We start from the raw sequence: 17,650 nt of genomic DNA on the forward strand, positions 1-17,650 counted from the left end.
GACCCATAACAAAAGTTTTTATTCCCATCTAGTGATATTATTTTATAATTATGTTATTATAGCACAAGGTTCAGTTTGCTTTGCACCAAAATGGAAATATCCTCCAAAGAGCTACTTTTTACTTTAATACTTTTGCTTTACATTTCAGAGCCTGTACTTTACTTTTACCTGACTAAAGAAGTTGAATCAGTACTTCAACTTCTTTTTAACAGCAGTATTTGTACTTCTAAGTAAGTACAGATGTCTGTACTTTTGCCAATCTTGTGTGCAGCAAACTCTTATAATACACTTGGAGTATGCATGTGCTGTGAGGTCCTTGCCTCCACGTGGTTATGTAAATTGGGCAGTGTACAGGTACATTTACATATGTATATATATATATACATACACACACACACACACACACACACACACACACACACACACACACATATAATGGCTTATATATATAGTCTATTTCAGCGGTCCCCAACCTTTTTTGCGCCACGGACCGGTTTATGTCCGACAGTATTTTCACAGACTGGCCTTTAAGGTGTCGATAAATACAACAAAATAAAACCAGTACCAAAACAAAGAAGATTTATTCATAACACACAGGAAAAGACCCAGGGAAACCGATTTAAGGATAAAAACAAGCATCAACTCTCACGGCGCGGTACCGCTTCATGACCCAGGGGTTGGGGGCTACTTGTCTATTTCTTTTGTATGTTTTTGACCTGGGGGTAGAATTGCTTATGAACGTGTAAAATAAAAATGTAACATACAGTGGGGCAAAAAAGTATTTAGTCAGCCACCGATTGTGCAAGTTCCCCCACCTAAAATGATGACAGAGGTCAGTAATTTGCACCAGAGGTACACTTCAACTGTGAGAGACAGAATGTGAAAAAAAAATCCATGAATCCACATGGTAGGATTTGTAAAGAATTTATTCGTAAATCAGGGTGGAAAATAAGTATTTGGTCAATAACAAAAATACAACTCAATACTTTGTAACATAACCTTTGTTGGCAATAACAGAGGTCAAACGTTTACTATAGGTCTTTACCAGGTTTGCACACACAGTAGCTGGTATTTTGGCCCATTCCTCCATGCAGATCTTCTCGAGAGCAGTGATGTTTTGGGGCTGTCGCCGAGCAACACGGACTTTCAACTCCCACCACAGATTTTCTATGGGGTTGAGGTCTGGAGACTGGCTAGGCCACTCCAGGACTTTCAAATGCTTCTTACGGAGCCACTCCTTTGTTGCCCAGGCGGTGTGTTTTGGATCATTGTCATGTTGGAAGACCCAGCCTCGTTTCATCTTCAAAGTTCTCACTGATGGAAGGAGGTTTTGGCTCAAAATCTCACGATACACGGCCCCATTCATTCTGTCCTTAACACGGATCAGTCGTCCTGTCCCCTTGGCAGAAAAACAGCCCCATAGCATGATGTTTCCACCCCCATGCTTCACAGTAGGTATGGTGTTCTTGGGATGCAACTCAGTATTCTTTTTCCTCCAAACACGACGAGTTGAGTTTATACCAAAAAGTTCTACTTTGGTTTCATCTGACCACATGACATTCTCCCAATCCTCTGCTGTATCATCCATGTGCTCTCTGGCAAACTTCAGACGGGCCTGGACATGCACTGGCTTCAGCAGCGGAACACGTCTGGCACTGCGGGATTTGATTCCCTGCCGTTGTAGTGTGTTACTGATGGTGACCTTTGTTACTTTGGTCCCAGCTCTCTGCAGGTCATTCACCAGGTCCCCCCGTGTGGTTCTGGGATCTTTGCTCACCGTTCTCATGATCATTTTGACCCCACGGGATGAGATCTTGCGTGGAGCCCCAGATCGAGGGAGATTATCAGTGGTCTTGTATGTCTTCCATTTTCTGATGATTGCTCCCACAGTTGATTTTTTCACACCAAGCTGCTTGCCTATTGTAGATTCACTCTTCCCAGTCTGGTGCAGGTCTACAATACTTTTCCTGGTGTCCTTCGAAAGCTCTTTGGTCTTGGCCATGGCGGAGTTTGGAGTCTGACTGTTTGAGGCTGTGGACAGGTGTCTTTTATACAGATGATGAGTTCAAACAGGTCCCATTCATACAGGTAACGAGTGGGGGACAGAAAAGCTTCTTACAGAAGACGTTACAGGTCTGTGAGAGCCAGAGATTTTCCTTGTTTGAGGTGACCAAATACTTATTTTCCACCCTGATTTACGAATAAATTCTTTACAAATCCTACCATGTGGATTCATGGATTTTTTTTTCACATTCTGTCTCTCACAGTTGAAGTGTACCTCTGGTGCAAATTACTGACCTCTGTCATCATTTTAAGTGGGGGAACTTGCACAATCGGTGGCTGACTAAATACTTTTTTGCCCCACTGTATATAAGGTTATTCTGTTTGGTCAGAGTTTTTTCAGAAACAACACAATATCAAAAATAAATTAACTTCAAATAATCTAAAAAGAATAAATAAAAAAATAAACACCTGGTAAATATTTCCTTTAAAAGCATTGCTGTGTTTAAGTTTGGATAGAGACTGGATGAACTTCTGAACATTAAAAGATTCAGTTTGTGACACAAAACTTAAAATAGAAGTCGTAAATAAATAGACATTTTATTTCTGCATCGTCTGATAAATGAAATACTAAAGATTGTTCTGTTTGGTGTGATGAAAATGGAGGACAGCCAACATTAGTCAACTAGTCTAGTTATAAAATAGTCTAGTTTATATCCTATAATTATAGTTTAGTAAACCTCACACTTTAGAGCGTGAATGATAATCTGAAAATCAAAAACACTAAAGTTATGTGAGGAAACAGGAAATTTAAATAAAGAAACATTATTGCAGTTAAAAAAAAGTCTTTGTGTGGGTGTGGGTGAGTTTTGAAGGCGTGACCTCGTCATTAAGAGAAGTAAGAAGTTCCTGGTTTGAAGTGAAGAAAAAGAGAAGCAGCATTAAACCATCAGAGCTCTGAGATGAAACACACTTTGCTCTGCTTCATCTTCCTCAGTGAGTAAATTTGCTTTTTATTTCTGTCACTTTCTCCGTTCTAAGTCTTATTTACCTTCGCTTTATTGTCATTTGTAGGTAATCAGCTGGCTTTACAACTTGCTTCACTTCTTTGTTCTCTCTCATACAAATTGGAAAAGAGTCACTCAAACATGCAGCTCAGAGAAAGGACACTTTGTAATAGTTATAAACAGATAAAACCCGGAAATATAAAGATGTGTGGAATTAAAATTTTTGCACAAACCTCTGCTCTTGCACGCACGACTGCAGTGTGCAAATAATTTTTAGTTTCACATCACTTTGATCCCCAGAAATCACTTTGGAACATTAGACTTTTTATTGTACATTAAGCCTCCAATCAATTTTTTTCTCTATCCTTCTGAACAACTCACTAGATCTCCTGATACAACACTGACTTATTCTTTATTTCATATAATGAAGAAGTACAACAAATTAATAATCATCTGTCACATTTAATCTATAGTAAGATTGTAACTAATGATTGTTCATCCTTTCAGCAGCACTTCAGGATGGAAACACTGGTTTGGTCAAAGCACAAACTCTCACCCGCAGAGCAGAGGAAGGAGGAAACATCACAGTTGGGTGCAAATTTTATTTCCGTGGAAGCAGGAAACTCTTCTGTAAGGAAAAATGTGAGGATGGAAACATTCTTGTTGAAACATCTGATGATGCAGCTCAGAACGGCAGATACAGCATTAAATATGTAGAAAACAAAGGTGTTACCTCATATGATATTATGTATGTGAGCATCACACAGCTGAAACAGTCTGACTCAGGACGGTACAGGTGCTCTTTGGACAGAGTCTTGTTGACAGATGGAAACTCTGATTTCGAGCTGATTGTCACAGAAGGTGAGTTTCTGCTAACAGTCGTGTTTGTCTTTGAAGGTGTGACAGAAGCTTCACGTCTCAAAAGCAGCTACTTTTCCTTCAAATCACCTACAGATGTTATATTTATCTGAAACATCAAGTTTCATCAGTTCTGCTGTCAAACAGCCCATAACCACGTCAGTCACATGCAGATATATAAACTGCTTCAAGTGGTCTTATTATGACTCTGATGCTTTCATTGTTCACAGCTTCAACCACTTCAACACCAAACGGGACTCTGAGACCTTTTTCAGCTTCAGTGTTTCTCTCATCAGCCTCCACACCACCAACAGCACAGAGTTTAAGCTCAACTTCAGGAAGCTCCACATCTTCATCAGCCTCCTCTGAAACCAAACATGCAAGCTCAGGTATATTGGGTGGCTGTCGCTTAGCAGGTAGAGCAAGTCATCTTCTAATTGGAAGGCCATTCGTCTGATCCCATATTCCAGTGTGTTTATCAGAGTGTAACTGTTGGATAGAAAGCACAAGGTGTAGGAAAAAAGTGTTTGTCTAAAAAGATGAATAAGGCAGGTCGTACGAGTGCTCGAGTAGAAAAGGGCTTTGGGTTCATTCATGTGTTGTTATCAGAGAACTACAAAAGAATGACACATTAAGAGCTGTGGAAGGAGCGCTCTGATATTTTAGTGAATAAATTAGAAGCAATAAATTGTTCTGTCATTCTTGATAAACAGTTTGTCAGATAGTGTTTGATGAACTGTTTTCAGTCCAAAGATACGTTATTCTGTATGTGCACAACTTTACTGCTAGATGAACAGACCTGCAGGCCACATGTTTACACTGTGAGTAAAAGAAATCTTCTCTGTTAAACTTCTGCAGATGTGCTGATTTATGTGGGTCTAATTCTGCTCGTTATGATCGTCGTCTTATCAGCAGCTCTGCTGATTTGCTGCATGAAGAGGAGGACCACTAAACCCAGAGGTGAGGCTAGGAAAACAGAAAAGGCTAAACATGCTCAGCTCAGAATGTCCCAGTTTGCATGAATTAAGTCAGGTGTGACGTTTCTGTCACACTGTTTTCACTTTTGAAGTTCAGTCTGTTTGTAAAAAGAGCACCGGATGTTCATTTATGACTCACAACAGAAACTAATTGTAGCAGATTTGATTGATATGATTTTGATTCTTTATCAGCCATGTACCTTATTTAACTGTAGTTCATATGTAGTTCTTCATATCGTTCCTGAGTTTAGTTCCTCAGGTTCTTCTTCCTGTTATGTGCCTTAAAGACAGACGTTTATTTTCTGACCTGCATGTTTTTCAGGACCTCCTGTGGAAACAGAGTATGCTGACACGCAGGTGGGTTTTAGGAACTGTGACACACATCAGCTTCATTATTGTTTGCTTTGTATCTGTCAGCTGGTTTGTTCTCCTGCTGCAGGCCGACAGGTTGTATGAAGATATTGGAAAGTGTGACATACCGAGCAGGTCACCTCCTGTAGAAGTGTCTTCAGTTTATGCCACCGCCAAAGACCCCCAGGCAGATGGAGTTGAAAATATAGACCTCTACAGCCTCGTCACCTCTCCTCAGAACAACGTGAGTAAAACTGTGGTCTGATTCTAAGCTGAGGTCATAAACCAGGTAACTGTTTGTGTAGTGAAGTAATTCATCTGTTCTCAGACACAAAGAGCCATGTTCCACTGAAGACTGAAGAAATAAAAGTTCTTCCTCTATGTTTGGAGCAGATAAAATCTTTTAAATTGAGAAAAAGATTCAAAAGAATCCTTTCTATACTGAAATGTGTATTTTTGAATAAATATCAGCTTCATACTCAGTGGGATTTAAAAAAAAAAACCTTTCTGGTGGAAAACAAGTCTATCAAACGTTAAGGTTAATTAATCTGTATTTAACACAACTGTAAAACACTGTCCAGTAAAGGAAAACAAAGCAGTAAATCCTTCGTTTGTGAACGTTGTCATGTTCAGATTTTGTTACAAAGGTATTTTGAAAGGTGACTTCAGAGGCTTTATGATGATTATGACAAAAATGTATTTTTGATTTTTGTTTTTTTCAGATGTGGGTTTTTCAATTTAAATATTCAACATTATTTAATTTTAACAGTCTTATGTCTAATGTTTGATCTCACCTCTTTATCTCATTAAGGCAGACAACCTCTGCTACGCTGAAGTGCATCTTCCCCACATTCCTGCCACCAACAGCGCCCCCTGTGGTGAAGCAACTGATGTTGTCTACTCAATGCCTCAGGTGGACCTGAGTACTGCCATCCACACCAAAGATGCTTCACCTCCTGTGTACTCTGTTTCCTCACTATGAATATATTAGTACTATTTTTAAACCTGTCCTGTCCAGCAGCTGTAACAAGCGTAATGGTCTGAATGCTTTGTTGTGCCAAACATATTTGCTTTCCCAAGAGGGGCACTGTAGACCCTCTGTAGGCTCCTCTTTTTATGTTTTTGTTTTATCTATTTATTTAATTTTGTTATTCATATTATTCTGTGTGTGGATATTATGTTGGAGCGGACAGGGTGTGAAGGTTGGATTGGCAAAAGATAGGTGAAGAAATTTAGAGGAATAGAAGAAGAAAAATGAGAGAAAAACAAGAGAAAAATATGAGGGTGGGGGAAATTTTGAGGATGAAACAAACAGACATGCTGGGTCTCCAACTGCTACAGCTGTGACAAAGTATACAAACAATAGGCAACACCTGAAAGACAAAGCACATCGTGTGTGTGTGTGAGAGAGAGAGAGAGAGAGAAGATGGGAGTGTGCATGATTGTTTGTCATGAAACGTACTTAAAAATACTTGAAAAATGAGGGTGAAGGCCGGGAAAGACCCAGGAGACCCCAGCTATCTATAGCTCCCAAGAGATCTGAAGATCTGAATCCCAACAACCATGCATTGTATCCTAGCCGAGGGAAGACAGAGGCCCCGGACGAAGTTCCTATAGCCAGCAGGCAACTGACCCCGCTGGCCACCCCAGCACAAGCCAAAGGCGAGACTCAATAACTGCCCAACACCCAGCGGAGCCCCCACCGCATGACGAAGAGGCCAAGCTAGCCCCGGACACACACAGCCATCCCCACACTCTGAAGTGTGGATGGACAGGTGCCTTCCCATAGCCAGCAGTGATCCCGGGACGCAGTCAACCAGTCCCCCGATCACCAGCCAGCCTCGGCATCAGGCAGGGTGTAGAAAATAGTTGAAACCTCAACTATCTCAGCGGGCAACAGCTCAGTATAAATGATACTAAAGTTAGTTTATCTTTATTTACTTTTGACATATTTATAGCTTAACTGCACAGTTATATGGCCTCAGGTTAAAGTTCATTACAGCTGCTTATAATTTAGCTCAACAGATACAAAAAATGTTGATATTATGGTTTTTATAGGATAGATTCATTGAAACCAGGAAACACACTGCTATCTTTTAAGGACATGTGATATAAGGAAGACAAAAAGTGAAGAGATGCAGTAATCTACTCATTTTTAATGAAAATAAACATGAACATTGGCAGTTTTAACAGTGTATGGTTTTTATTTTTTTTATAAAATATAAATAAAAATATACAAATATTAAAATACACACATTTCCTTAACTTCTGCAGTGGAAGTATTTCGACTCAACTTCTTCTAACAAAGGATACTGAAAAAGAAAGCAACTGGAGTTCTTTTGAAGCTCAGCAGTGTTTTGAAGATGCTTCATTCAGGAGTCTTCTTCAGTTCTAAAAACTAAGAGGTGGAGAATCCCAGGTGTTTGAATCCTAGTGGTCATTGGCCCACTATTGATCATGTGCCTCATCACATGAGCCAAGCTGTGAAAAAACATTTAGGGTGAAGACACTGTGATATATCATATGACCCACTGAGGTCACCTGAAGCAAGGCATCTCAAAACTGCTTAGTAGGTGGTGTCATCAATCACCCTCTCTGTTCAATGATGGCCATTCACATGGCAGGCAGGACGAGGCAGGATCAGACGTAGCAGGACCAGGCGAGGCAGGACCAGACAGCGCACTAACCTCTGGCGGATACGGATCTGGACTAGATGGCAGCATGGCGGTTGCAAGTGGTTCAGCTGGTGGCAGCTGTGGATGGTTGAGCTGGTGGTTGAGCTAGCAGTTGAGTAGGCAGTGGCATGGACGCCATGCGTGGTGGAGGCACAGGTGACGGCGTGACAGCCGCAGACAGTTGTGCTGGCAGCTAGATGGACTCTCCTGAGCCACCAGCGAGAACAGGCAGAGCAGCATGGAAGCCATGGACAACTGGACGAACTCTCCAGATAGACTCCTCAGAGCCCCCAGCAGAAACAGAGGGTGGCGTGGAAGCCGTGGATGGCTGGAGTGGCTCTCCTGAGCCCCCAGCGGGAACAGAAACTGAACCAGATGGTGCGAAAACCTTTGGTGGAACAGAAACATGGCAGCTCAGTTGAGCTCTCAGGAGAAACAGTCTTTAAATCTTCCGGAGGGAACACTTCTTAAAATCCATTAATTCGGAGCAGATTTCCTCGGAATGAGCAGTCACTGAGTTGACAGACTCAGGGCTGACTAGAGAAACAGAGGGGGAAATCTACTTATTCACAGGATTAATATGCAAGTCCTCGAAATGGACAGTGCCCATGGTAATAATCCTTGGCTCAGAAGAAGCACAAGAAAAACGGGCTTCGTTGCTCCCCACACAATACACTGTCCCAGAGCAACCAGTCAATTTTTTAGTAGGTGACTAGAAAATACCTGTGTTACTCACCACAGCCGGTTGTTCAGAAGTCCCGGAAAGCGGCTGTGGTGAGGAGCGTCGCGGCGTGGATGCCACTTCCTCTTTGAAGAGGGAGCAGGGATGATGGAGGAGGCCGGTGATGGTGGAGGGCTAGAGACCTACTCCTCATCCCCAACCACATCGCTGCTTTTAAACGTTTCTAGCAGTCGTTCACAAAGTTCTATTTTCTCCATCTGTCAGCTGGTGCTGGCTCTTCCTCCTCCTCTTCCTCCTCTTCCCCACACACACAAAGTCTCACAGATGATGTGCAGCAGTGGGTCCCTCAGTCTGTCCTCACTCTGGGCACTTGCAGTTCTCACACATGGAGATCAAATGTGTGATAACCTACAGGATTCAAACACAAGTTTAACTTATAAATACATGTTTATACTTTTATTTAACAATCAGAGAGAAAGAAAAAGAGAGAGAGTGCAGGACAGACAAAAAGGTGATGGTCTCAGATGGCCTTGGGTGTGCAATTTATGGTTTTCAGGGATTTTATCGTTAACTCGGTCTCCCTGGGTCTTTTCCTGTGTTGTAGTTGTGTATCTTATTTTGAAAGAAGTATTTATGCATTACCATAGCGACCAGAGACCATTAAGGGGCAGAGGATGCTACTCTCAATGTTATTGCCGCATTTCAGGAGGACGCTGCGAATAAAGTTACACGATTACACTGTGAATTTGCGTTTATTATTATATTTAAAAAATACCAGTTTTTGTCTTGGTCATATCATTTTATGTTGTTGTATTTATCCGCGACACCTTAAAGGCCGGTCTGTGAAAATATTGTCTGACATTAAACCACTCCGGACATCAAAAGGTTGGGGACCGCTGGTACACACTACTACACAAAACAGCGAAAGAGAAGGAGTATTTTCTGTTTGTGTTATTACGAGTACTAAATAAGAAGAGTTCCCAGATGGTACAGTGGCCACATGTTTGACTCCTATGAATAAAGCACATTTTGTTTAGCTTAACAAGTGAACTGTTAAATCAAACGTCAAAGTCTGTTTGGCTTTAACCACTGAACAGAGGCAGCAAAATAGCAACATTAACAGTGCAGTGAATCCTGCTTGTGCCGTGATATTTGGGACTAAACATGGCAGCCTTCACAGACTATGAGCTTGTTCGGTTTGTGTATTTATTACTGAGTTAATTATCCACAAAATCATCACATTCGCTTAAGATTAAGGTCAACAATTGAACGGCGTCTACCGCCGCATAAATACGTGACATAAAAGTCAGTACTTTTAAAAGTTTACTGTTAAGCCAGCCCGCTTAAGCCATCTGCCATTAAAAAAAATTATCCACAGCCACCGCTGCGCTATGAATCCTGGGATAGGTTGGGCCACGAAGGATACACCCGACCCATCCTTCATATCCAGGGAAAAGGAGGACGCATTTGTGCGCCGCATTTCAAGCAGCCTTCGAATTGGGACAGCCTTTGTTGCCTGGCTGTGACATTATCGGCTTTCAAAGCGGCCTCCGAAGGATGGGGCCTATGAATTGGGACACAGCTAACGAGAGGATGGAGAACAAGTGGGAACAAAGCTGACATAAGACAAGGACACTCAAAGTAAAACAGGAAGCCAGAGACATTTGCAAAGACACAAACTCAGAGACACAGACTTGACACTGAGACATGACTGACTGGATATGCAACATGGAACAAAAGGAAGACACTGTGACCAAAACTAGGAGCTAGAACTATAAAGATAATATAAACAGAAAACCACCAAGAAAAGCAAAGCCATGAATAACAAATAATCAAGGAATATAACTTAAACACAAAACACTGGGTCACAGAACCAGTACCGTGACACTGTGGGTATTAAAGGTACTGTGCTGCACTGGCTTGAATCATATCTAACAGACTCCAGTTTGTTCATGTAGATAGGGAGTCCTCTTTCAACACAAAGGTTAATTATGGAGTTCCACAGGGTGCAGCCCTAAAAGCCTTAGAAATATGGTGTCTATCTAGTCCTTCAATGCACACATTCAACAAATATGTAAGACTGCTCTCTTTCATTTTCGCAATATCTCCAAAATTAGAAGCATCCTGTTTCACAGTAATGTTGAAATATGTGTTCATGCATGTTGTGATAAAGTAAAGTCTGAGGGCTGTGACACCAAAACGCAAAGTGCAAAACAACTGCGGCTCAGTAGGAAGTGTTTCTGCAACCTCCTACCATCAGAGGCTAGAAACAAAAAAATACGAACCTGCAGTATTTTCGATCTTCCACTGGTGTCCTGACACAAGACTTCACAGCAGTGTCAAACATTCTGTTGGAGACCTCAGTCTGGTTAACTATCTGTCCCATTATGATACAATGAGAAAAACAGAGTGAAATGTGGTTCAAAGCTGGATCACACGCAGAATTTTTTCTCAGGAACTTTGATGTTAACAACGCAGAAAAAGAAATGAGGAACTCACAGTGAGTTCCTTCTTTTAACATCTGACTTTATACTCAAGTCTGGTCTGCGTTTTTTCCTCACAAGTTTTCCACCATCTATCCTCCTCTGTCTCGCTCTCTCTTTCATTAGTGTCTCACTACATTTCCATCTCTATCCACAATCACTCTAACCTGCTGAAAATTCTTTCCAGCTTTATGTCTCTGCGCAGCCAATCAATACAAGTCCTTTTGTCTTTCCTTAATGTCCAGCCTCACATACAACTCACTAGTCTTTTTCTTTGTCACGTCTGCCTTTGTATGCATAGCCTCCCAGCACTCCTGTATACTTTTCTCCTTGTCTTTTTTAAATCTTTGTCCAGAGGAAATATCAAACTCCTGCTTGGCAGTTTCCCTCAGCACTACAGCTGTATATTATCAGTCATCTTTTGTTGAAGCGTGTTCACTACACTACACTTAATCCAGCTTACTGCAGAATTTCTCTTTTTTCTAACTGAAATCCAGCCTGTGGGGAAAACTCACTGACAACACTCATCATCACAGCTTCAATATCCAGCTTTAATTTCATGATTCTGTCTTGCACTCTCTTCACCTCCACAACACTGTTTATATACTCTTTCTTGAATATATAACCCCTACTTCATTTTACTTCCTATCTACATCATGGTAGAGCAGATTGAAACAATGTTTTCAAGTGAACAAGTATTTAAATGACACAAGACATGAAGCCCTATTATAACATTAAAAATACATTATCCTGGGTTAAGCTCAGCCAGCAGTCCATGCAGATCAGCTGAAGCTCGTCTAAACATGCTGCTGCAGAGAATTAAGAGGAAGCAGCAGTGAACTGTTAAAATGGTCAATATTAGCCAGTCATGTAGCCTCAGCACGTGTATGCAGTTCTTACATGTACATGTATACAGAAGTTTGCAGCTCTTTAGAAGATGTGTCAAGTCTGGTCTGCGTTTTTTTTTTTTTGTTGTTGTTGTTGTTTTGCTGCTTCTTTCAGTCAATGCAGCCCATGAACATGCAGCATGTCCTTTGCAGAAAGGTAAAATAGAAATTAAGAGAAACTGTGTAAACTTGGGGTGGAACCCTCCATGCCTTGTCTTGATGTCAGTGGCTTCTATCTCCTCCTTTGGGGAGCTTATCATCCCACCAGGGTATCTGAAGAAGACGTTGCTAGTCTTGTTACAGATCTGGTTAGGGTGTTCAAGCCTATGTAGAACAGCAATGGGGAGAGAGCGTCTACTTGCTAAATCCTGCACCTAATGGTAGCTTGTGCAATTGGCTTGAAGTTGGCTTCTAGTGCCAACTCCTTTTCTGGTGTGCTCCACTCATGTACTGAGTCATGTGCTTGTTCATCTTGGCCCCTATAATGCCTGACAGGAGCTTCCACATTGTGCTGAGGAAGGTTGTTGGTTGGTATTTGAATGGGATCCATCCCTTCTAGAGTCCTGGGATCAGGACTGTCTGGCCATCTCTTAGCCATTCTGAGTTCATCTCATCCATTAGCAGCTTGTTCATTTGTACAGCTAGCTTCTTTAGCAGGACCTTGTGCTTCAATTTTTCATATTCGACTGACTCACAAACACGTGAGCAAGAGGAACATGATCTGACTGACAAGGGCAAATTTTACTACTGTATGGTTGCATTACTTACATCGATGGCATATTTGACTTCCAGCTTCTTGAGGTCGCAGCTGGTCTTATCAGATAGTATAAGGCAGGCAACTAAAACCAATTTCATGTGAACAACAAGAGCAATAGTGTTAGTGGCAGGACATCGGTCACAGAGTGACATTCGTACTTTGGTCATCACAATTTTCTCATACAGCCCTTCCTAAAATGATGCAAAAAATACTGTGATGCATCAGTCTGTGTGTGAAAGGATGTGAATTGCTCCACATGGGTGTTTATTGTAATACTATACATATTATTACAGTATAATAATACTGTATTAAAACTAAAAGTATTTCACTAATGTTGTATTAGAGTGACTTTCAACATTTTGAATTTGACAATTTGTAGTTTTGCTGTTTGATGTCTAATAGTGACCAACATAAAGTGATAAAATGTGTTCAACCACAGTGAGGAAATATTGTAATAAAACATTTTAATAATGAGTAAATGAGGCTTGATTTCGACCACATTGTGGGCTTCATTAAAAGTAAACATGATTTTTTAAAAATGCTTCCAGGACAGATGCCCCTATACTTACCTCTAAGCTCATTCAAACTTTAGTGTATGATAATTACTGATATGCAGATAATAGAGTTGGATGTCTCGAGACCGGTTACGTGTTGTTGGTCTTGTCTTGGTCTCGACAGACTTTGGTCTTGGTCTTGTCTTGGTCTCGCTGTCTCGGTCTTGCTGTCTCAGATCCACATAGTGGTCGGGAGATTTGGAGTCAACAGTATTCATGACACACAACGTAACGTTCGATAATGTGTCATGCGCAAACGCATCAGCTCTAAGAGCCGTGCGTAGAGAGTGCTTTGTAGTGAATCAGTGGAGTCGACTCCCATTGAGCGAGAGCCGGCTCCTCACCTAATTTCCTTTCGCTGCTCAGCTCTCACACAGTGGCTCAGCTATGCTCCAATCCCTCCATATTGTGGGCAATCACATGCGAGGATATAGGATATATCATTATGTGAAAAACAGAGAGGGTGAGAAACGCGACAGTCAAGTGGAGCGTGCGTCTGTCCTCTCAGTAAGTGAGTGAGACAGTAGACAGCGGTGAGGAGGGCTGTGCGAAAGCAAAAACACATAAATATGCCTGACACCCGTAAACGTAGCAGCATCTGGCTGCAGTTTAAAGACTTTTTTGTCTCAGTCTCGGTCTCGTCTCGGTCTTTGTCTGGGTCTGGACTCGGTCTGTCTTGGTCTTGGTTTAGGAGGTCTTGACTACAAGTCTAGCAGATAACATGTCCAACTGATGTGTTTGTATCTCAGGAATTTTACTGAATCTTTCGATCTTTTAGCTGCTTCCTTTAGGAGTGCAAATCATCTGCCTCCTTCTCACCTTATCTCTAGCATCCTCCTCTCTCACACCCAAACTCTACATGTCTTTGTTCACTACATGCATGAATCTTCTCTGTGGTCTTCTCCCTTTCCTCCTGCCTTATGGCTCTTTTGTCCAGTATATCCACTAGTACCCTTACTTCATTCTTTTTAGTTCTCACAAGTTTTCCACCATCTATCCTCCTCTGTCTCGCTCTCTCTTTCATTAGTGTCTCACTACATTTCCATCTCTATCCACAATCACTCTAACCTGCTGAAAATTCTTTCCAGCTTTATGTCTCTGCGCAGCCAATCAATACAAGTCCTTTTGTCTTTCCTTAATGTCCAGCCTCACATACAACTCACTAGTCTTTTTCTTTGTCACGTCTGCCTTTGTATGCATAGCCTCCCAGCACTCCTGTATACTTTTCTCCTTGTGTTTTTTAAATCTTTGTCCAGAGGAAATATCAAACTCCTGCTTGGCAGTTTCCCTCAGCACTACAGCTGTATATTATCAGTCATCTTTTGTTGAAGCGTGTTCACTACACTACACTTAATCCAGCTTACTGCAGAATTTCTCTTTTTTCTAACTGAAATCCAGCCTGTGGGGAAAACTCACTGACAACACTCATCATCACAGCTTCAATATCCAGCTTTAATTTCATGATTCTTTCTTGCACTCTCTTCACCTCCACAACACTGTTTATATACTCTTTCTTGAATATATAACCCCTACTTCATTTTACATCCTATCTACATCATGGTAGAGCAGATTGAAACAATGTTTTCAAGTGAACAAGTATTTAAATGACACAAGACATGAAGCCCTATTTTAACATTAAAACACATTATCCTGAGTTAAGCTCAGCCAGCAGTCCATGCAGATCAGCTGAAGCTCATCTAAACATGCTGCTGCAGAGAATTAAGGGGAAGCAGCAGTGAACTGTTAAAATGGTCAATATTAGCCAGTCATGTAGCCTCAGCGCGTGTATGCAGTTCTTACATGTACATGTATACAGAAGTTTGCAGCTCTTTAGAAGATGTGTTGTGAAACTTTGTGTATGCACAGCAGAAGCATCATGGCACATTTCACAAATTGGATGTGATTGTATGGGCTCAAATTGTGGCCATAAATATTTTGTACTTGTAAATCAAATGTGTAGTTGTGGACTGAGTTTTGTTACCTTGTAAACCAAAATATCTGAAAATGTTTGTGCAATGATATATGAGAATTTGTGTGTGTGTAAAAAAATATTTACACAAGTTACACGTTTTTTGTTAAGGTCTGGTTACAGATACAAAGCAAAAAACTACGTGTTAAACTCTGCACTTGTGTGTGAGTTGCATAAAGTGCCCCTCTGACAGCCAAACCCATCTGTTCTCTGATTGGATTTTTACATTTGTGAGTGACATGACATTGACCAATCAGCTGAAAGGAAGAAAAATCGTGTCAAAATTCGTACTCGTATGTTAAAACGCACATACAAGTGAGGGAACTTGTGTGTGTGAATTTTACACATAGTTTTTTGCTTTCTATCTGTAACCAGAACTTAACAGAAAATGTGTAACTTGTGTAAATATTTTTACACAATGTTTTCTTCTTCTTTTTTACACACACACACACACACACAAATTCTCACCTATATGTAGCCTGGGACCCGCACAGGACACAATTGCTGGGGTTCTTAATGTGCAGTCTTTTACTGTTGGTGAAGACAGAATAAGCAAAAATGTCTTTTTTCCCCTTTATTTTTATCCAACAACAACCATATGGACTTGTACTGAACTTTGACAGCATGAGAGGAAAAAAGATCAATATGAAGAATAGAGGAAATTAAATAAAATACAAAGGACAAAATACGGCAGTGGCCTCTGACTGTAAAGAACTAAATACAAAGAGCTTAATTACACCAGGTTCCTTTAAAAAGTGTGGAAATGTTACATGCATTTTATATAAACACTTATATTCCACAGCGATATCTCAGCTCACTCGGGATATTGGAGCACACTGATGATCTTGCAACTTATCCCCTACAAGCAGAAAATGGCCGCCTTGCGCTGCACATGAGGTCCTTTGCATAATTTCAAAAGTACATCATCTTGTTAAAATACTGACCAGAATCAGAAATACTTTATTAATCCCAAAGGAAATTAGGGTTACAGCAGGCAGCACGCTAATGGCAAATGCGCACTTACAAAGGAACCTTCTGACCAAACTTACACCAACATCACATTGGGAAGACATGTCAGAGACGTAGGCTGATAGGAAAAAAACAACGAAAATACATAACAGGAGGTGAGAGGAGGAGAAAAAAAAACTCCACTCAGACTGAGCTCCTAGTGGGAGAACAGTTTGATAACAGAAAAAACACCTCAGCATAAAAAGCACATGACTATCAATACAGCATAGAAACACAAGACAAGCAACAAGGCCGGGTAAAGGGTGAGAGAGAGAGCCGGTGTAGACAGCACATCCGGTCCTGCAGCATGTCTGAGCTGGTCCAGTCGACCGCCATCTTCCCCGGGAGGGCACAAGCATCGAAGGCGTTTGGAAAGGGAGGGGGGATCAGTGTGTGCATATCAGTGTATGTGTGTGTGTGTGTCCAGAGTTCAGCTGAGACAGTGTCCTTTGCCCTGCCAGGCTAAGTAAACAGTCTTCCAGCCAACCCAGGTGGCCTTGCGTAGGATAGGAAGAACAGACTATTATCAGGGTGTTTTTGTTTAGCTCCAGCCTTGAGATCATAGCTGTTGCTGGAGTGGTATCCGCATGAAGTGATGGTGGTTTTACTTTAGTGTGAACAACTCATGTGAATTTCAAAGCTGTTCTAACAGTCCAACACTGGTCTCTCAATCTCCTGTTGGAGAGCCGTGAGCTTCTCCATGATGTTATCAAACTTACGTTCCGTGATGTTGTCCTTCTTATGCTCAAAGAGCAGATACTGAGAACTCACAACCGCAGTGAGCTTCTCCAAGATGTGATCAAGTTTCGCTCAGAGGTCTTATTCTGAGTGTTCACAGCAGCCGTAAGCTTCTCCAAGATCTTATGCGTGCTGCGCTCAGTGAGCCCATTTAGAGAATTCACCACCCTTCCCATCGATTCAATCCCAGCCTTGTGGGGTTTTGAACAGCTGATTCCGCTTTCTTTAATCTTCGATAAGCCAGGGCCAAGCCAGCTCCGATCAGCAAGAACCCTGTTACCATGGTTCCAAATAGGTTGATATCTTCAACACTCAGGCTCACCCGAACCCAGACTTCTCGTTGAGAAAAGGGTGTGAATTGCATTCAGGGACCAGTTGATCAAATCCATAATTCCTCTTTAGGTTTGTGAGAGAGTGTTCCAGGGAAAAGTAATACAAAAAAACACACTAGACAAGGACACAAGAGGCTAAGCAGGTAAGATAAGGGATCATGTGATCAACGATGCTTCGTGTCAGCTGTTTTACTGAGCCATGAGCTCCATGAAGAGAGTCCAGAGATTCCACTAGATGGATCCTTCCAGCGTGACCTCCAGGATCCAGACCTGCACACACACTCAGACTGCCGGGATTTAGGATCGCATCACTCAAGGAGCGTGTGTGTGTGTGTGTGTGTGTGTGTGTGTGTGTGTGTGTGTGTGTGTGT

General features: G+C 41.5%; 1 protein-coding gene across 3 annotated transcripts; it reads left to right on the forward strand.

Moving 5' to 3' along the window:
- The first annotated feature begins 2,950 nt into the window (after positions 1 to 2,950).
- On the forward strand, positions 2,951 to 7,326 carry LOC146551221 (uncharacterized). 3 transcript variants are annotated; one of them, XM_085259355.1, is made up of 7 exons: positions 2,951 to 2,997; positions 3,516 to 3,869; positions 4,097 to 4,255; positions 4,725 to 4,826; positions 5,166 to 5,200; positions 5,283 to 5,438; positions 6,006 to 7,326. In XM_085259355.1, exons 1-7 carry the CDS (start codon positions 2,964 to 2,966, stop codon positions 6,174 to 6,176), a joined length of 1,011 nt encoding a protein of 336 aa, XP_085115481.1. In that variant the 5' UTR covers positions 2,951 to 2,963; the 3' UTR covers positions 6,177 to 7,326. The 3 variants fall into 3 exon arrangements, with proteins under 3 accessions (XP_085115481.1, XP_085115483.1, XP_085115482.1); XM_085259357.1 differs by having other exon boundaries at positions 6,010 to 7,326; XM_085259356.1 differs by having other exon boundaries at positions 2,964 to 2,997; positions 3,519 to 3,869.
- The last annotated feature ends 10,324 nt before the right edge of the window (positions 7,327 to 17,650 follow it).

This window comes from Mchenga conophoros, linkage group LG20 (genome assembly GCF_057382185.1).
Source record: "Mchenga conophoros isolate Kocher_MC1m ecotype Shallow Benthic linkage group LG20, M_conophoros_male_GT1.1, whole genome shotgun sequence".
Taxonomy (NCBI): Eukaryota; Metazoa; Chordata; class Actinopteri; order Cichliformes; family Cichlidae; genus Mchenga; species Mchenga conophoros.

Excerpts from the sequence above, each read along its gene's own strand:
- LOC146551221 (XM_085259355.1), top strand. The coding sequence starts at position 2,964 with ATGAAACACACTTTGCTCTGCTTCATCTTCCTCA. Across the intron at positions 2,998-3,515 it reads GCTCTGCTTCATCTTCCTCA|CAGCACTTCAGGATGGAAAC; the intron begins GTGAGTAAATTT and ends TCATCCTTTCAG. Across the intron at positions 4,827-5,165 it reads GAGGACCACTAAACCCAGAG|GACCTCCTGTGGAAACAGAG; the intron begins GTGAGGCTAGGA and ends CATGTTTTTCAG.